This window comes from Staurois parvus, unplaced genomic scaffold (assembly GCF_062004578.1).
Source record: "Staurois parvus isolate SC_StPar_1 unplaced genomic scaffold, SC_StPar_1.0 ptg000165l, whole genome shotgun sequence".
Classification (NCBI taxonomy): Eukaryota; Metazoa; Chordata; class Amphibia; order Anura; family Ranidae; genus Staurois; species Staurois parvus.
The window spans coordinates 5,739,429-5,755,289 of NW_028317961.1; the positions used below are offsets into that span (position 1 = coordinate 5,739,429).

The window sequence follows — 15,861 nt, forward strand, 5'->3', positions numbered from 1 at the left end:
GAAAAGGAGAAATGATTGCTTTTACAGCCTTTATGGGTGTAAAAGCAATCAGTGTAAAAAAAAAAATCTTCATCACCCCCCACAAGTAGTACAGTGTCACCATGGTGACACTGTACTGCTAGGGTGACAGTATGTTACAAAAAAACATAAATAATAATATAAAAAAATAAAAGAAAAATGTAAAAAAAAAGTTTAAAAATTATAATTTTTGGTTATAAACTAATTTGGGATTTTATTTTTACTAAAAAGATAACGGAATACATTTTGGCCAAGATTTATGATGAAATATGATTTATTTGCAAAATTTTATAGGAAAAACACTTTTTTCAAAATGTTTGGACTTTTTCATTTACATAGCAAAAAAAAAAAAAAATCCCAGTGGTGAATAAATACCACCAAAATAATGCTTTATCTGTCTCAACAAAATGCTAAAAAAGTCATATAGGTACAGTGTTGCATGACCGCGCAATTGTCATTCAAAGTGTGACAGCGCTGAAAGCTGAAAATTGGCCTGGACAGGAAGGGGGTAAAAGTGTCCGAACTGGAAGTGGTTAAAGTGACTTTACACCGCTTACGTTACCAGCGTTATCAAAATGCCCCGTGTACATGAGGACTAAGAGTGCAATGACACACTGGGGAGATTTAATAAACACAGAATCTGGTGCAGTTGTGCTTAGTAACCAATCAGCTTCTAGGTTTTACTGACAAAGCTAAACTGAACAAGCTGATGTTAGAAGCTGATTGGTTACAGTGCACAACTGCACCAGATTCTGAGTGCTCCAGTTTTAGTAAATCTCCTCCACTGTTACCTGTAGCAGCTGATTAGATTTTAGGTTTGACTTGTTTGAAACAGTCAGAAAAGGAAATGCAATTTCTCTTTTTCTTATGAGTTTAAATGGATCACCAGTCAAGTGTTTTATTTTAGTTATGGATAGAGTGGGAACACTTGACAGGTTTTTGTTTTTTTGCTATCAGTGTCCCATCTGCAATCATTTCTTCTTTCTTCCTGTTAGGGAAGTGAGTGGAAATCTACTTAGTGGGAAACAAAGACAGCAATGAAAACCTGGTAAATGTTCCAACCTGCCCCACTCTAACCAAAATTTTAAAAATAACTTTTGCCTGGAGTCCAGTATTAAAAGTGCTCCTAAAAAAATATCTCTGACGTATTGATGGCTTGGAAACGTTTTCTCTACTCAGTCTGATCTTTGATTTTAGCTGAATATTGCTTTTTAATTCAGATTAATTGACAAGTGTGTGTCATTCTTGGCACTGTTTGATTTAGACCACACTTTTACACTCTGTATTTAGAAGAACCAGACTCCTCAGGACACAAACACAGTCCGGTCAGCAGTGCAGTAAGTAAAACACCTCATTACTTTGCTTACCTTAGTGTTAGTAGAATTGTTAATGTAGACTCATCACAGACCTGGGTAATTCAGACTAAATTCATGATTAAAAAAACATAATGCGCCAATCATAATGAAATTAAAGGGTTGAGTTCAGTGAACCATGCAGGACAAAACAATCAGATTCAGAGTCTGGATTTATGTTCCAATAGTTTGCGAATCTTGACTTGTCTTTTAAACATTGACAATCCCCCTCCCATATCCTTGGCTATCTATCAGAATGCCATGGGGGGCCTCAGTGACCAAAAGGGAGACCCTGCAGGTACTGTATATGGGATAGAGGCCATACTTTCCCTTTACTTTAAGAAAAGTCCAGGTTTTGCACAAAAATTCAGCTGCCAATATTTCTAGATCTTTTTATTATTTTGATGCAAGGTTTTTGCTCCATTTGCATTTTTTTCATCAAGGGCTCAGTTTGAATAGCCCAGGTTTATATCGAGTTTAATTTAGAGTATACTACTCTGTTTTTGTCAAACCTCTAATATTTGAACCTGAAGTCTGTTCTTACATTTAAAATGGTGCAACTATGTATTAAATGTTATACAATGAATCCCTTCTCCACACTAAAGACTGAACCACCCATAAGAAACCTGCTGTATTTATACACCTTAATTAAAAGAGAAAAAAGAAGTATATTGCTAGTAATGCACCCCTATTACAGTAAAAACTAGATAATAAATCAACTCAAATGCTCTCAATCCTCCAAAGTGAACATAGCACTGATTATAAGCAAAACATAATTCATTTGCTAATATCCTGTTAAAGGATAAGTTCATAAGTATTCAGGATGTAACATGTTACAATCGGACCGGGTCCCGCACCCCTGATCCCCGTTATGACAGCTAGCGTCACTTATTCACAGTGTCCTTTGTGGCTCTCGGCTTGTAGTTTTCAATGAACTACCACGGCGCTGTGGTAGTTCATTGAGCCTTCCTGTCAGTAAGTATCTGCTTGCCCGTACAGGATGTATGAGCAAGCAGATACACTGATAGGTCAGGGGGAGACCTGCATGGCACTAGAGATCTGCTGATCGCTGGTGAAATGCTTTAGAGGCTTCACAAGCAAAAAATAATAAATGCACATCTTTTAGTTGCAAAAAAATGTGCATTTATTATTTTTTGTTAAAAGATGAACTTATACTTTAACCCCTTCATGCCAGCGCCTCCCGGCCCTTTAAGAGTTTCAGAAGCTGGGAGGCGGGGAGGGCGGGGCGGGGTTTAGGGATCATGTGACGCGCGCTCTCAGCACATATGTATTTTGTATATTGAACGCAAATGTGCGGCCGCTCGGCGTCTTGGTCCAGACGCCGGGAGGCCGCACATTTGTGTAAGGCTGGCATAAAGGGGTTATGTGGCCTAAGCAATAGTACCAAATTACCCATATGGAAGAAAAATATATTTGAAATATATTTAAAAAATATTCTTCCCAAATATATTGCCATACATTTGGAATGCTACAATTTTGGCCACAGTCAATATATTTCAAAATATATTTAAATATATACTGTATATATATATATATATATATACTACATGTTGAAATGCATTTTTATTACAAAATATATGAAAAATATTTTTAAAAATACATTTCAAATATACTGTATGTCTGTAAAAATACAAATCTACATTTTTGGAATGCATTTACAAATATATAAAAATATATGTTAAAATTACTTTATAATCTGTTAAAAAAAAATCTGAAGAATATTTTTTTTAAATATATTCTTCAGATTTTTTTAACATATAAAAAAGTAATTTTAACATATATTTTTACATAGATTTGTAAATCTATTCCAAAAATGTAGATTTGTATTTTAAAGACATACAGTATATTTGAAATGTATTTTTTTAAATATTTTTCATATGTTTTGTAATAAAAACACATTTAAACATGCAGTGTGTGTGTGTATGTATATATGTGTGTGTATATATATATATATATATATATATATACATATATATATATATATGTATATATGTGTGTGTGTGTATATGTATATATATATACAGTATATATATATATATATATATATATATATATATATTTGTTTTTTTTCTTAATATATTTAGAATATATGGCCAAGATTGTTGCATTTCAAATATATGGCAATATATTTGGGAAGAATATTTTTAAAATATATTTCAAATATATTTTTCTTCCATGTGGGTATATAGCAAAATGTAATAACTATAGTGTAAAAAAAATGAAGTTCAGAAATCAATCATACCAAAGAGAACAAATGTTGCGCCAAGGTTCTCCAATGTATTTCATATGTGAAACTTCATCCAGATGCTGTGAGTATCTTCACTTAAGATTGGAAACTCGCTCACAGTGCCTTTCTTTTACAAGACTGGCATATTGCGCTTGTATCACAAATGGATACTCTGTGATCAGATCCTTCCTAATCATCCTGCTGCAGTTTTCAGACTGACATGACCCATGAGCTATAACAGCGGCAAGCAGAGGAGACATAGTGGAAACTCACATAGGGTAATAACATCTTTAAAAAGCTTTATTGAAAGTCAAATTGCACTTATAAACATAGAAGCAGACTGGCTCTAATAAAAAGCAGCTGTGTGGTCTCAGGATCATGATTAGAGATGAGCGAATCGAACTTGGCGAAGTGGAATTCGTTTCGAATATTAGGAAAAATTCGATTCGCATCGAATCCGAATTTTAGCAAACTTCGGATGCACGAATTGAATTTTCCCCGATCAGCCGGCAAAAGTGTCACTGCAGAGAGCTCCGCTATTTCTGACAGTTCTCTGACAGTTCTGACAGTTCATTTACAGCGGTTGAAACATTGTATCTATTTGTTTCCATTTAGGATACAGATGTTTTTATTCGGAAATAAATAGATACAATGTTTCAACCGCTGTAAATGAACTGTCAGAACTGTCAGAGAACTGTCAGAAATAGCGGAGCTCTCTGCAGATACACTTTTTGTTGTACTGGAATTCTTCTTCTTTTCATTCTTCTTCTTCTTTTCATTCTTCTTCTTCTTCTTCTTTTCATTCTTCTTTTCATTTTTCTTCTTCTTTTCATTCTTCTACTTCTTCTTTTCATTCTTCTTTTCATTCTTCTTCTTCTTCTTTTCATTCTTCTTCTTCTTCTTTTCATTCTTCTTTTCATTCTTCTTCTTCATCTTTTCATTCTTCTTCTTCTTCTTTTCATTCTTCTTTTCATTCTTCTTCTTCTTCTTTTCATTCTTCTTTTCATTCTTCTCATTCTTCTTTTCATTCTTCTTTTCATTCTTCTTCTCATTCTTCTTTTCATTCTTCTTCTTCTTCTTTTCATTCTTCTTCTTTTCATTCTTCTTTTCATTCTTCTTCTTCTTCTTTTCATTCTTCTTCTTCTTCTTTTCATTCTTCTTTTCATTCTTCTTCTTCTTCTTTTCATTCTTCTTCTTCTTCTTTTCATTCTTCTTTTCATTCTTCTTCTTCTTCTTTTCATTCTTCTTTTCATTCTTCTTCTTTTCATTCTTTTCATTCTTCTTCTTCTTCTTCTTTTCATTCTTCTTCTTCTTCTTTTCATTCTTCTTTTCATTCTTCTTCTTCTTCTTTTCATTCTTCTTCTTCTTTTCATTCTTCTTCTTTTCATTCTTCTTCTTCTTCTTTTCATTCTTCTTTTCATTCTTCTTCTTCTTCTTTTCATTCTTCTTTTCATTCTTCTTCTTCTTCTTTTCATTCTTCTTCTTCTTCTTTTCATTCTTCTTTTCATTCTTCTCATTCTTCTTTTCATTCTTCTTTTCATTCTTCTTCTCATTCTTCTTTTCATTCTTCTTCTTCTTCTTTTCATTCTTCTTCTTCTTCTTTTCATTCTTCTTTTCATTCTTCTTCTTCTTCTTTTCATTCTTCTTCTTCTTCTTTTCATTCTTCTTTTCATTCTTCTTCTTCTTCTTTTCATTCTTCTTCTTCTTCTTTTCATTCTTCTTTTCATTCTTCTTCTTCTTCTTTTCATTCTTCTTTTCATTCTTCTTCTTCTTTTCATTCTTTTCATTCTTCTTCTTCTTCTTTTCATTCTTCTTCTTCTTCTTTTCATTCTTCTTTTCATTCTTCTTCTTCTTCTTTTCATTCTTCTTCTTCTTCTTTTCATTCTTCTTCTTCTTCTTTTCATTCTTCTTTTCATTCTTCTTCTTCTTCTTTTCATTCTTCTTCTTCTTCTTTTCATTCTTCTTTTCATTCTTCTTTTCATTCTTCTCATTCTTCTTTTCATTCTTCTTTTCATTCTTCTTCTCATTCTTCTTTTCATTCTTCTTCTTTTCATTCTTCTTCTTCTTCTTTTCATTCTTCTTTTCATTCTTCTTCTTTTCATTCTTCTTTTCATTCTTCTTCTTTTCATTCTTCTTCTTCTTTTCATTCTTCTTTTCATTCTTCTTCTTCTTTTCATTCTTCTTCTTCTTCTTTTCATTCTTCTTTTCATTCTTCTCATTCTTCTTTTCATTCTTCTTCTCATTCTTCTTTTCATTCTTCTTCTTCTTCTTTTCATTCTTCTTCTTCTTTTCATTCATCTTTTCATTCTTCTTCTTCTTTTTTTCATTCTTCTTCTTCTTTTCATTCTTCTTTTCATTCTTCTCATTCTTCTTTTAATTCTTCTTTTCATTCTTCTTCTCATTCTTCTTTTCATTCTTCTTCTTCTTCTTTTCATTCTTCTTCTTCTTTTCATTCTTCTTCTTTTCATTCTTCTTTTCATTCTTCTTCCTCTTCTTTTCATTCTTCTTCTTCTTCTTCTTTTCATTCTTCTTTTCATTCTTCTTCTTTTTCTTTTCATTCTTCTTCTTCTTCTTTGTCGTGCCCCGTGACTGCCCAAATGGGTGAAGTGTGCGGTGATTCTAAGATCGACGGCACTCATCTGCATGTCATACTGACTGACAGTATTATTTCTCTTCCCCAGCAGACTCCAAGGGCATTTAAATTAAAGGTACAGTGTTCTGCACTAATATAAAGGCTCTCTGAAGCCTAGAAACCCTTTAAATAAGTTAAATTCGCGGCAAATAAATTCGCATCGAATCGAATTTCTCCCGCAAATTCGGCGAATCAGCCGAATCGAATTTTTGAATAATTCGCTCATCTCTAATCATGATGTATACCTCTGACAGTGTAGTAAGTGGCCAGCCCTGTATACAACACTTGTGTGCACCTACCTGTCTCCCACACTCAAGCTCTCTCCCACTGATGAACACTGATTGATCTCACAGCTGACGCGCTTTGCCAATCTGTGACTATCTCAAGGGAAACGCAGCAATAATAAAACTTCTTTATTAGTGTCAGTGTTAGCAATAATAAACCCCATTTACCGATGTCAGTTTCACCCTTCCGTGGTGTTAGGGCTCATGTACACTGCAGCTGATAAACTCACGTTTAGGAGCTGTTCAGCGTTTTATTCATCAGCCCCTGAACTCACCCTAATGTTTTCCTGTGTGTCCATGTACACTTTTTTGTTTACTGTTATATATAGGCATTTGAGTTTACAGTTGTTTTTTTGAACGCAGAAAACTTGCGTTCAGCAGTTGATTTTATCAGCGTTTCAAACACAAAACGCTTGTAAACGCGGCTAAACGCGGTAAATCGCGTTTATAAGAGTTTGTGTTTGAAATTTTTTTTTAACTCTTCCAGTTCCCGATGCTGTCCAGAGCCTTTTTCATCATGAAAAATTCATGCAGAGCGTTTTCAATGTACTCAAATAGACAAAACACAGGATGTTCCTGCCAAGCTTGTCACACATTTTAATGACCAATTCACACCTCAGACCTCTCCCACCCTTGGAAACAAAAGATATGTTAATGACCATTCACACCTCAAATTCCTCATGAAGACCCCTTGCCATGTGGCCTTGATGGCTCACTCTACCAGACACCTCTCCCACCCTTTGAAACAAAACAAATGCTAATGAGCAACTCACACCTAAGCTAATTTCAACACATACTGCTGTCTCTGCTCTACTCTCTGTATTTCTCTGAAACAGTCTGAAATAGTTAATCATTTACCACTTTTCAGTGCATTCTGGGCATTTGGGAAGTTCTCCTGTGCTTATCTTTAAAAAACGCATCTAAATGCAACCGCACATAAACGCTTCTAAACGTGTTATGCAAACTCGGCTAAACAGACTTTTTTTTTAACCTACGTTTTCCAGCAGTCAGTTTCCACTGTTCAAAAGTATCCGGTGTACATGGGGCCTTAGTGTCAGCAATATCCACTGGAATCAGACGGGTGTTGTAACACATAGATTATTGACACACTCTGCGCTCCATTGCCAATTTGTGTTGTGTCCACAGGGACTGTCCACGTTCCGGCCACAGACTGCAAGGGGCCTGAGATGCCTTCTTTATGTGGCTTGCAGGCCACCAGTTGGTCATTGCTGTTCTCGGCAGAGGGCTTCTTTCACAGCGACTGAGTGCGGAATGGCAGTGAATTGGAGCTAAACATCCATAGAAGTAGCAATAACGTACCTTTTGGCACTACTCATAATTTATTTTAAGTAAGAGAGAAACAAAAAGCCAAAGAAGTACAAACTGAAACTAACACACATGGCAGGGAAATCCCAGACTACTGACACTTATCAATTGTTAATTCAAGGTTGCATATCGGCATGGTGCAATCATGACAATATCTAACAAGGATACTACTGCAAGAACACAATGAAGAATTATATTACAAAATTTTAGTTAGACTTCAATATGACAAGTTAGAGATTTTTTTTTTTTAGAAGGCAATACTTTAGTAAGCATAAGTATACAGTAAATTGATGTTGTTTAATAAAATAACATGCAGTCATCTGCACAGGTCATAAAAGCTCTCATGGAGGTGGACAGTATTGTTGGAATGTTGATGGATGGACTTAAACAAATGCATCTGGACAAATGTGTAAATCTTCTGCTTCTTTCAGACCATGGTAAGATTGGTTGATGGCTCTTTTTCAGATGAATGTGCATGCCTTGTTACCCATGTCATATTTAATAAAACTTCTGCAAGAACACAAAAATACTTAAAATGGGTCATAAATGAGAAATTAAACCTTGGAATACAGTTAGGCATCTAGTTTTTTGCTGGAGCTTTATACTCATGTGTGCCTTTTTCTGCTGGGATTTATGTTAAAACATTTCAACATCATACTGCTAATTCCCTACACTTATTGCGGTTTGTGTTTCATCTATTGCTGCTGGTTCTTTTTCTCTCCCTAAAACTCTTGGGCCTTCTACATTCCAGGAACCCCACTTTGTTTCCAATGCTTGTACAACCAGTAAAATGATATAATAGCTATGTAATTATATTAATTATAATTAAAGTGGAACTTCACTCTGTCAATCAACATTGACTATTTTTAATCCTTATGCAGCTTTAGTAAATAGATAGGAAAGTATATTTTATTTACTTGTTTTAAACAGTTTTGTTTTATATTTCTTAAGTTACTTCCTAGTTTCCATGCCTAGGCAAATTATGTCATACATCCCAGGAGTCTTCAGGAGAGGAAGAGGGGAGGAGGGCTTTTTCAGCTAAGCAAACCCTCTTGCCTGTATGTGTGTCTGTAAGGGCAGATGGATTCCAGGAAGTAATTTGCTATATGTATCATCTGCCCTTACTTAAGATGGCCACGGACAGAAATGCTAGGGGGTTGTTCTTCAAAGTGACTTCTCAGCAAATTAAAGCAAGGATACATGGATGGATGGATGGGGGAGTTTGCTTTGAATATTAAAATTAATTAGATGCTTTTAATTTTTGGTGCTCAGATACAGTGTAGTTCCACCTTAAGTGGCAAGTTGTGGACACTAAGAAGCATAACCAAGCTTACTCTCCCTTAATGAGCCTTGGTGCATACCTTGATTGGCTTAAGCTTCTTTTAAAAGTAAATCTGTCTCCAGGATATGGATAATAAAGTCTCTACAGAACACATTTCTAGCAAGCATTAAATGCGTTATAAACAATACGTCATTGACATCTGTAGCTGCAGGTACTGTGAAGCAATTCATCCTCAAATTTCACAGGAGTAGCACTGAAGTCCATGTTGTTCTGTTAGCTTGCCCTGCTTCTCTCTATTCAATCTTCTATCTTTGTTCCTCATTTAAATCAGAATATGATTGGTTAGGCACACGGTCCTTTGTGGATGCAGTAAAGCTCAGTGGAAATGGGTTTGCCTATGTACAGAGCATTTAATCTGTTTACCAGAGCCGCATTACAGTTTGGCAAGGCTATGGTCTGAGAATGTAAACTGGTTCCTCCTTGGTTCTTTCGACAGCAGCTATGCTTATGTGAAAGGGTATATTGCACTGCATTCCACCTCTTGTGATCCTCTGCAAAAACATGTGTGGTGATACCCACCACCATTCACCACTGTGCTCACCTCCAAAATTGGACCAGTATATTTTCAGGTCTTAAATGCCTTTCCCCTTATTTGGGGCTCCTACTTGGTATCTCTCCTTCTAATACAGCAGCAGATGTTTGTTCGTAAGATACTCAAACACAAGGTGGATAGGTTCCCATATGTGGTGATCTGCCCTTTAAATCACAATCCCAACCTCTTCAGAAATTTTCCGCATTTCAAATCTCAGAACCTTAATGTAAATTCCGAACCCTCACACCCATTATACTATCTTAGCAAGCAAGTGTTGGAAGAGGTAGTGTAGTATTTTTCATTCAATGGAAAAATGTGTGGACATTTATGTGAATGGTAGTGACTAATAGGTACAACCAAGTATATGGAATTAGGGATCCTAATCCAGCAATCAGCTTCCTTGCATAGGTAGAGATTCTCCTCTCAATATACACTGCTCAAAAAAATTAAAGGAACACTTTTTAATCAAAGTATAACATCAAGTCGATTAAACTCCTAGGATATTGATCTGGTCATTTAAGTAGCAGAGGGGGTTGTTCATCAGTTTAAGCTGCTTTGGTGTTAATGTAATTAATAGCAAGTCCAATAGACGGGCAACAATGAGACAACTCTCAAAACAGGAATGATTTTACAGGTGGAGGCCACTGAAATGTTTTCACCTACTCATCTTTTCTGACTGTCACTAGTTTTGCATTTGGCTAGGGTCAGTGTCACTACTGGTAACATGAGGTGATACCTGGACCCTACAGAGTTTGCACAGGCAGCCCAACTCCTCCAGGCTAGCACATGAATACGTGCCAATGCCGGAAGGTTTGCTGTGTCTCCCAGCACAGTCCCAAGAGTATGGAGGAGATTCTAGGAGACAGGCAGTTACTCTAGGAGAGCTGGACAGGGCCATAGAAGGTCCTTAACACATCAGCAGGACCAGTATCTTCTCCTTTGTGCAAGGAGGAACAGGCTGAGCACTGCCAGATAATAAAGAATAAAGTTTAGAGGTTCAAATATATATTACTGTATCACCCAATATATGGCTTCCATCCAGTAGCCAAAAAATATGCAGACCAACAAAGAAATTTGTGAAAAGAGATTCACAAGAAAGCGGCTACATTATGGACAGAATGCGATACTTGGAAAAATTTCCAAAAAATTATGCTTTATTAAACATTAATGATTGACAATAGGGCAATCACCCTGGTTTACCATCACCTCAGTATGAGACAATACACACAGACCTAAAACCATTTAAAATCACACCAAGACCGGTCTGGATATATATGTGCTGCAGAGGCAGTGACAAACTTTGTCTAGAGCATTTGCAGCACCGCACATTGGTTACACTCCCTGAAGGAGGTTTTTCAAAAAATTGTACCAAGGTATATATAATGTAATTATCACATGCTATGCATAATAGCTAATACAGTTGCCACGTAGAGAGAAACATAACCCTTAGCCTATTCAAGGCAATATGGGTAAAAAATTGCATAAGAAGGGGGGATATACCCCAATAATATGAATATAGATTCATGCAGTACAACCCAATAGAGGCACGTGGTTGGGGCCCATCTACAAATAGTTGCAAAAATTCTTATAGATGAAAGAATCCCTGTTGATGTCTTGATGGAATAATAGATGTAGATAGCAGAGCCCTGCTTTATATGGTTTCTTCACCACAGCATGTGGACTATAAACCACTTTAATATACATGATAGAATGAGGCCCAATGGGTCTTCCGTTTGTTGCAATATATGCTGTATGCCTTGCATCTAGGTAATGCATAATGTCCCCATCCTGAAATAAGACAAATAATATAAGGACAGTCAATCTGGGTACTTTCACTCTGATGTATATATTAGGTAACAAGAAGCCTTCTTCGTTATTCTTGTAACAATCTACTCACCACCTGTGCCACGGGTAGTAAATAATGGAAATGTCCTTCACATGTACTGCCGTGTTGATCCAGGGAACAACCGCTTACATCAGCCGACATCTCGCGGGTTCCATTCTCTCCATGGCGCCTGTACAGCTTTGCATGACTCATGGCATGTGAAAATGGTCTTGGTGTGACCAAACCGGTCTTAGTGTGATTTTAAATGGTTTTAGGTCTGTGTGTATTGTCTCATACTGAGGTGATGGTAAACCAGGGTGATTGCCCTATTGTCAATCATTAATGTTTAATAAAGCATAATTTTTTGGAAATTTTTCAGAGTATCGCATTCTGTCCATAATGTAGCCGCTTTCTTGTGAATCTCTTTTCACAAATTTCTTTGTTGGTGAGCACTGCCAGAGCCTGACAAAATGACCTCCAGCAGGCCACTGGTGTGAATGTCTCTGACCAAACAATCAGAAACAGACTTCATGATGGTGGCCTGAGGGCCCTACATCCTCTTGTGGGCCCTGTGCTCACTGCCCAGCACAATAGAGCTCAATTGGCACTCACCATTAGACACCAGAATTGGTATGTCCACCACTGGCGCCCTGTGCTTTTCACAGATGGCAGCAGGTTCACCCTGAGCACATGTGACAAACATGAAAGGGTCTGGAGAAGCCATGGAGAACATTATGCTGCCTGTAACCATCATTCTGCTTGACCGTTTTTGGTGGTGGGTCATTGATGGTCTGGGGAGACATATCCATAGAGGGACACACAGACCTCTGCAGGCTGGACAATGGTACCCCGACTGCCATTAGGAATCGGGATGAAATCCTTGGACCCATTGTCAGACCCTACATTGGTGCACTGGGTCCTTGGTTCCTCCTGGTGCATGACAATGCCCGGCCTCATGTCGAGAGTATGCAGGCAGTTCCTGGAGAGTAAAAGGAATTGATACCATTGAATGGCCCCCACGCTTGTCTGACCTAAATCCAATAGAACACCTCTAGGATATCATGTTTCGGTCCATCCGACATCACCAGGTTGCACCTTAGACTGTCCAGGAGCTCAGCGATGTCCTGGTCCAGATCTGGGAGGAAATACCCCAGGACACTAACATCGTCTCATTAGGAGCATGCCCCAACATTGTCAGGCATGCATACAAGCATGTGGGGGCCATACAAACTAATGAGTACCATTTTGAGTTGCTGCAATTAAACTTCAGCAAAATGGACTAGCCTGCTACATACTTTTTTCACTTTGATTCTTGGGGTGTCTTTCAATTCAGTTTTCTGTAGGTTGATAATTTTCATTTCCATCAAACGATGGGGCATCCTTACGCTCCTAACACATTACCCAGTCCATATCAGTATATATATGCAGCATGATATTTTTCCCCATTGAGATCTGATGCATTTTCAAAGTGTTCCTTTCATTTTTTTTGAGCAGTGTACTTGGTTGTTAGCATGCTGACAGATGTTCTGACATTGTTTTCTGCCACTAATGTGCATGGACCCAAAGATGACTGGTAAAGGTACAAATATAGAAAATAATAAACTAACACTTGCACTTTAAACTGTTCTTACATGTACAGTATTCTTGTATATGCCAGCTATCTGTCAAGTAGAAAATAAAAGTTATACCAGTGAAAAGCAAAAGTAGAAAAACCCATACATTTAATCTATGCAATCAGACTTTTTTGCATATGATGTGTGGCTATATATTTTTTTTGGCATTTCTACCCATTTTATAGTAGTGCCCTAACCTTTTCCCGGTATTTGAAATAATTCAAAGGCTCTTAATTCCCTCAAACTCTGGCTAATGGCATTAAAAATGCAAAGTGCAGTTTACTGTATGTCTTAGTTCTACTTAAGAGTGCTTTTATGTAAGTCATCTTTTTTTGTTTTACTTCATGTTCTGGTTAATTATGTTTGGCGGAATCGATTTCAGGCATGGAGGAATCGCGCTGTGAAAATATAGCATATCTGTCATCATACATAACTACCTCTGAAGATTATGTTGTGGTATATGGGCCAGCAGCACGTTTGAGACCCACTCGAGTACCAGATGAGTATTTCTCTTGTATGTACTTGTCATATTATACCTGCTGTTATCAGGGCTGCTTTATTTGTTCTAGTGAATGGTATAATTACTGGCTTAAGTAAATAAATATGTTAGCCAGCTGGGCTGTACAATGGAAGTAATGAGAGCTAAATATCAACTTTTATTGTGTCTTTTGTGTTGGTCATATTTTGCTACTTGATTAATGCAGCTGTACTGATAATGAGTTAAACATTTATAGGCAGGTTCTCAAAGGTTTTATCGCCACAACATGGTTGATCCTGTTGTGGCATGGAAAACAAAATACAGAGTTTTACACTTTCCTTGAATGTTCTATGGAATTTTAATGTAGAGAAATATAGTGCAATCAAGCAGCGTAAGTCAATGAAATTTCATTTAAAAATGCCTGAAACATTGTTAAAGCTCAGCTGGGTGCAAACTTATCGTGTTTTAAATGCCATACACAGTAGGGATGCTTCACTTCAGGTTCCTTACTTTCTTTGGGCTAGCTGTGGGTTCCGGCATTCACAGCTTGTCTAAGCCCTGTGTATCAAGTGTCTTCTAATAAAAAACAGACCACATACACCATGCCATTAATCTGCTATGTAACCCCAATTGCTATGGATAGCCACTCATACTCTATCTGCCATATTTTACTTCATATAGAGCCTAATGCTCAATTGAATTCTCAATTTGAAACCATTAAACGCATCCAAAGTGCATTAAAACCAAAGGTATTCAGTGCTTTAAAGTTTGTTTACTCTCTAAATCAACTGCAGCCTGAGTAGATTAGCTTGTCCTCTACCAGCCACTGCAGGGTAGGAATTTTGCTTTCTGTGGAGTAGCAGCAGTTTCTCTGCAAAGCTCAGATTCACCTCCTTACGATCAAGACCTATTGCTCTGCAGTCCCCGCTGATTGGAGAGCTCTAGCCCTGAATCCTCAGGGGGTGTGTACTCAAAAAATCCCAAAGCGTATCAGCCCTAGGGATCCTGACCATGCTCTCATAAACTCCAACTCCAAAACATAATGTTATAAAATACGTCAAATAACCAAACAAAATAAATATATAAAATTATATGTATACAGTAAATAAATTGTCTCTGCGACACATTGCAATACAACCAATGTGATACATTTTTAATTGCGCAGGGATGTTAACAGTCCAAAATACCAGCCATATGCACACTGCACTCACCTGAAGCTGTTGACCCGTTTAATTAAAAAGGAAGTCAAAATTGGCTTTAATTCACCAACTGACAACTTTCCATAAATCGAACTCTGATCCAACACTTCATTTATCTTGTACATGTGGATAATTATGCAGATAATGCATGTTTTAGCATCCCTGTGCCTTTAAGAAACTTAATGGCATACCAGATATTACATAGAAACATAGAAAAATGACAGCAGAGAAAAGACCAAGTGGACCATCGATTCTGCCCATTTTTTTTTTTTTAATACATGTTTTTTGTTTATTTTTGTTTGTCCCAAGCATGTTTAAATTTACTGTTGACTTGCTCACTACCTCTGCTGGATAGGATATTACATACAAAGAGAGATGGGAAGCCTCTCCTGGTGTGTAGTATAGTTAGTTTAATGGAAAAAACAAATACAATTGCACCTACATTAGGATAAAACACAAAGCCATTAAATTACAAGTTGGTTTGCCGTCATTACATCACTGAGGAATTTAAATGTTTTTATCACATTGATTGTATTGCATTGTGTCACATGGACAATTTATTTATACACATAATTTTATATTTATTTATTGTTTGGTTATTTGTTGTATTTGATGACACATATTTTTTATTGAAGTAAGAGTTTATGAGAGTGCGGTCAGGATCCCCAGGGCTGATACCCTTTGGAATTTTTGGAGTATACATCTTTGGACTAAAATCTGTTGATGAGCATCTCTTTTTTCTTTTATATATCATTTCTTCAATTATTTTTCAGGTATTTGTTTGTATTTGTTGCGCGGGTGTAGGGACACTGTATTACTTGTCCTCAGGGGGGGTGACAGACCCTTGCAGAGCGTTTACTGCTTCCCCACAGAGAACAAGAATCTCACTATTCAGTCTGTGGGCAGGGGCAGGCTTTTCTACTCATGCCATAGCTGCTATAGAAAGGAAACAAATTGTAAGCCATCGATTATCTTTTGTTTTGATGCACCTGGAATGTATTTAGCTAAAACT

General features: G+C 36.8%; 1 protein-coding gene across 1 annotated transcript in view; it reads left to right on the top strand.

Moving 5' to 3' along the window:
- The window catches only part of LOC149462850 (ectonucleotide pyrophosphatase/phosphodiesterase family member 1-like), a 177,093-nt gene that overhangs the window by 108,068 nt on the left and 53,164 nt on the right, over nucleotides 1-15,861 (top strand). The window contains exons 11-13 of the mRNA XM_089676175.1: nucleotides 1,283-1,355; nucleotides 8,189-8,297; nucleotides 13,555-13,686. Of these exons, the coding sequence (XP_089532301.1) occupies nucleotides 1,283-1,355; nucleotides 8,189-8,297; nucleotides 13,555-13,686 (314 nt within the window). The remainder of the gene's footprint in view (nucleotides 1-1,282; nucleotides 1,356-8,188; nucleotides 8,298-13,554; nucleotides 13,687-15,861) is intronic.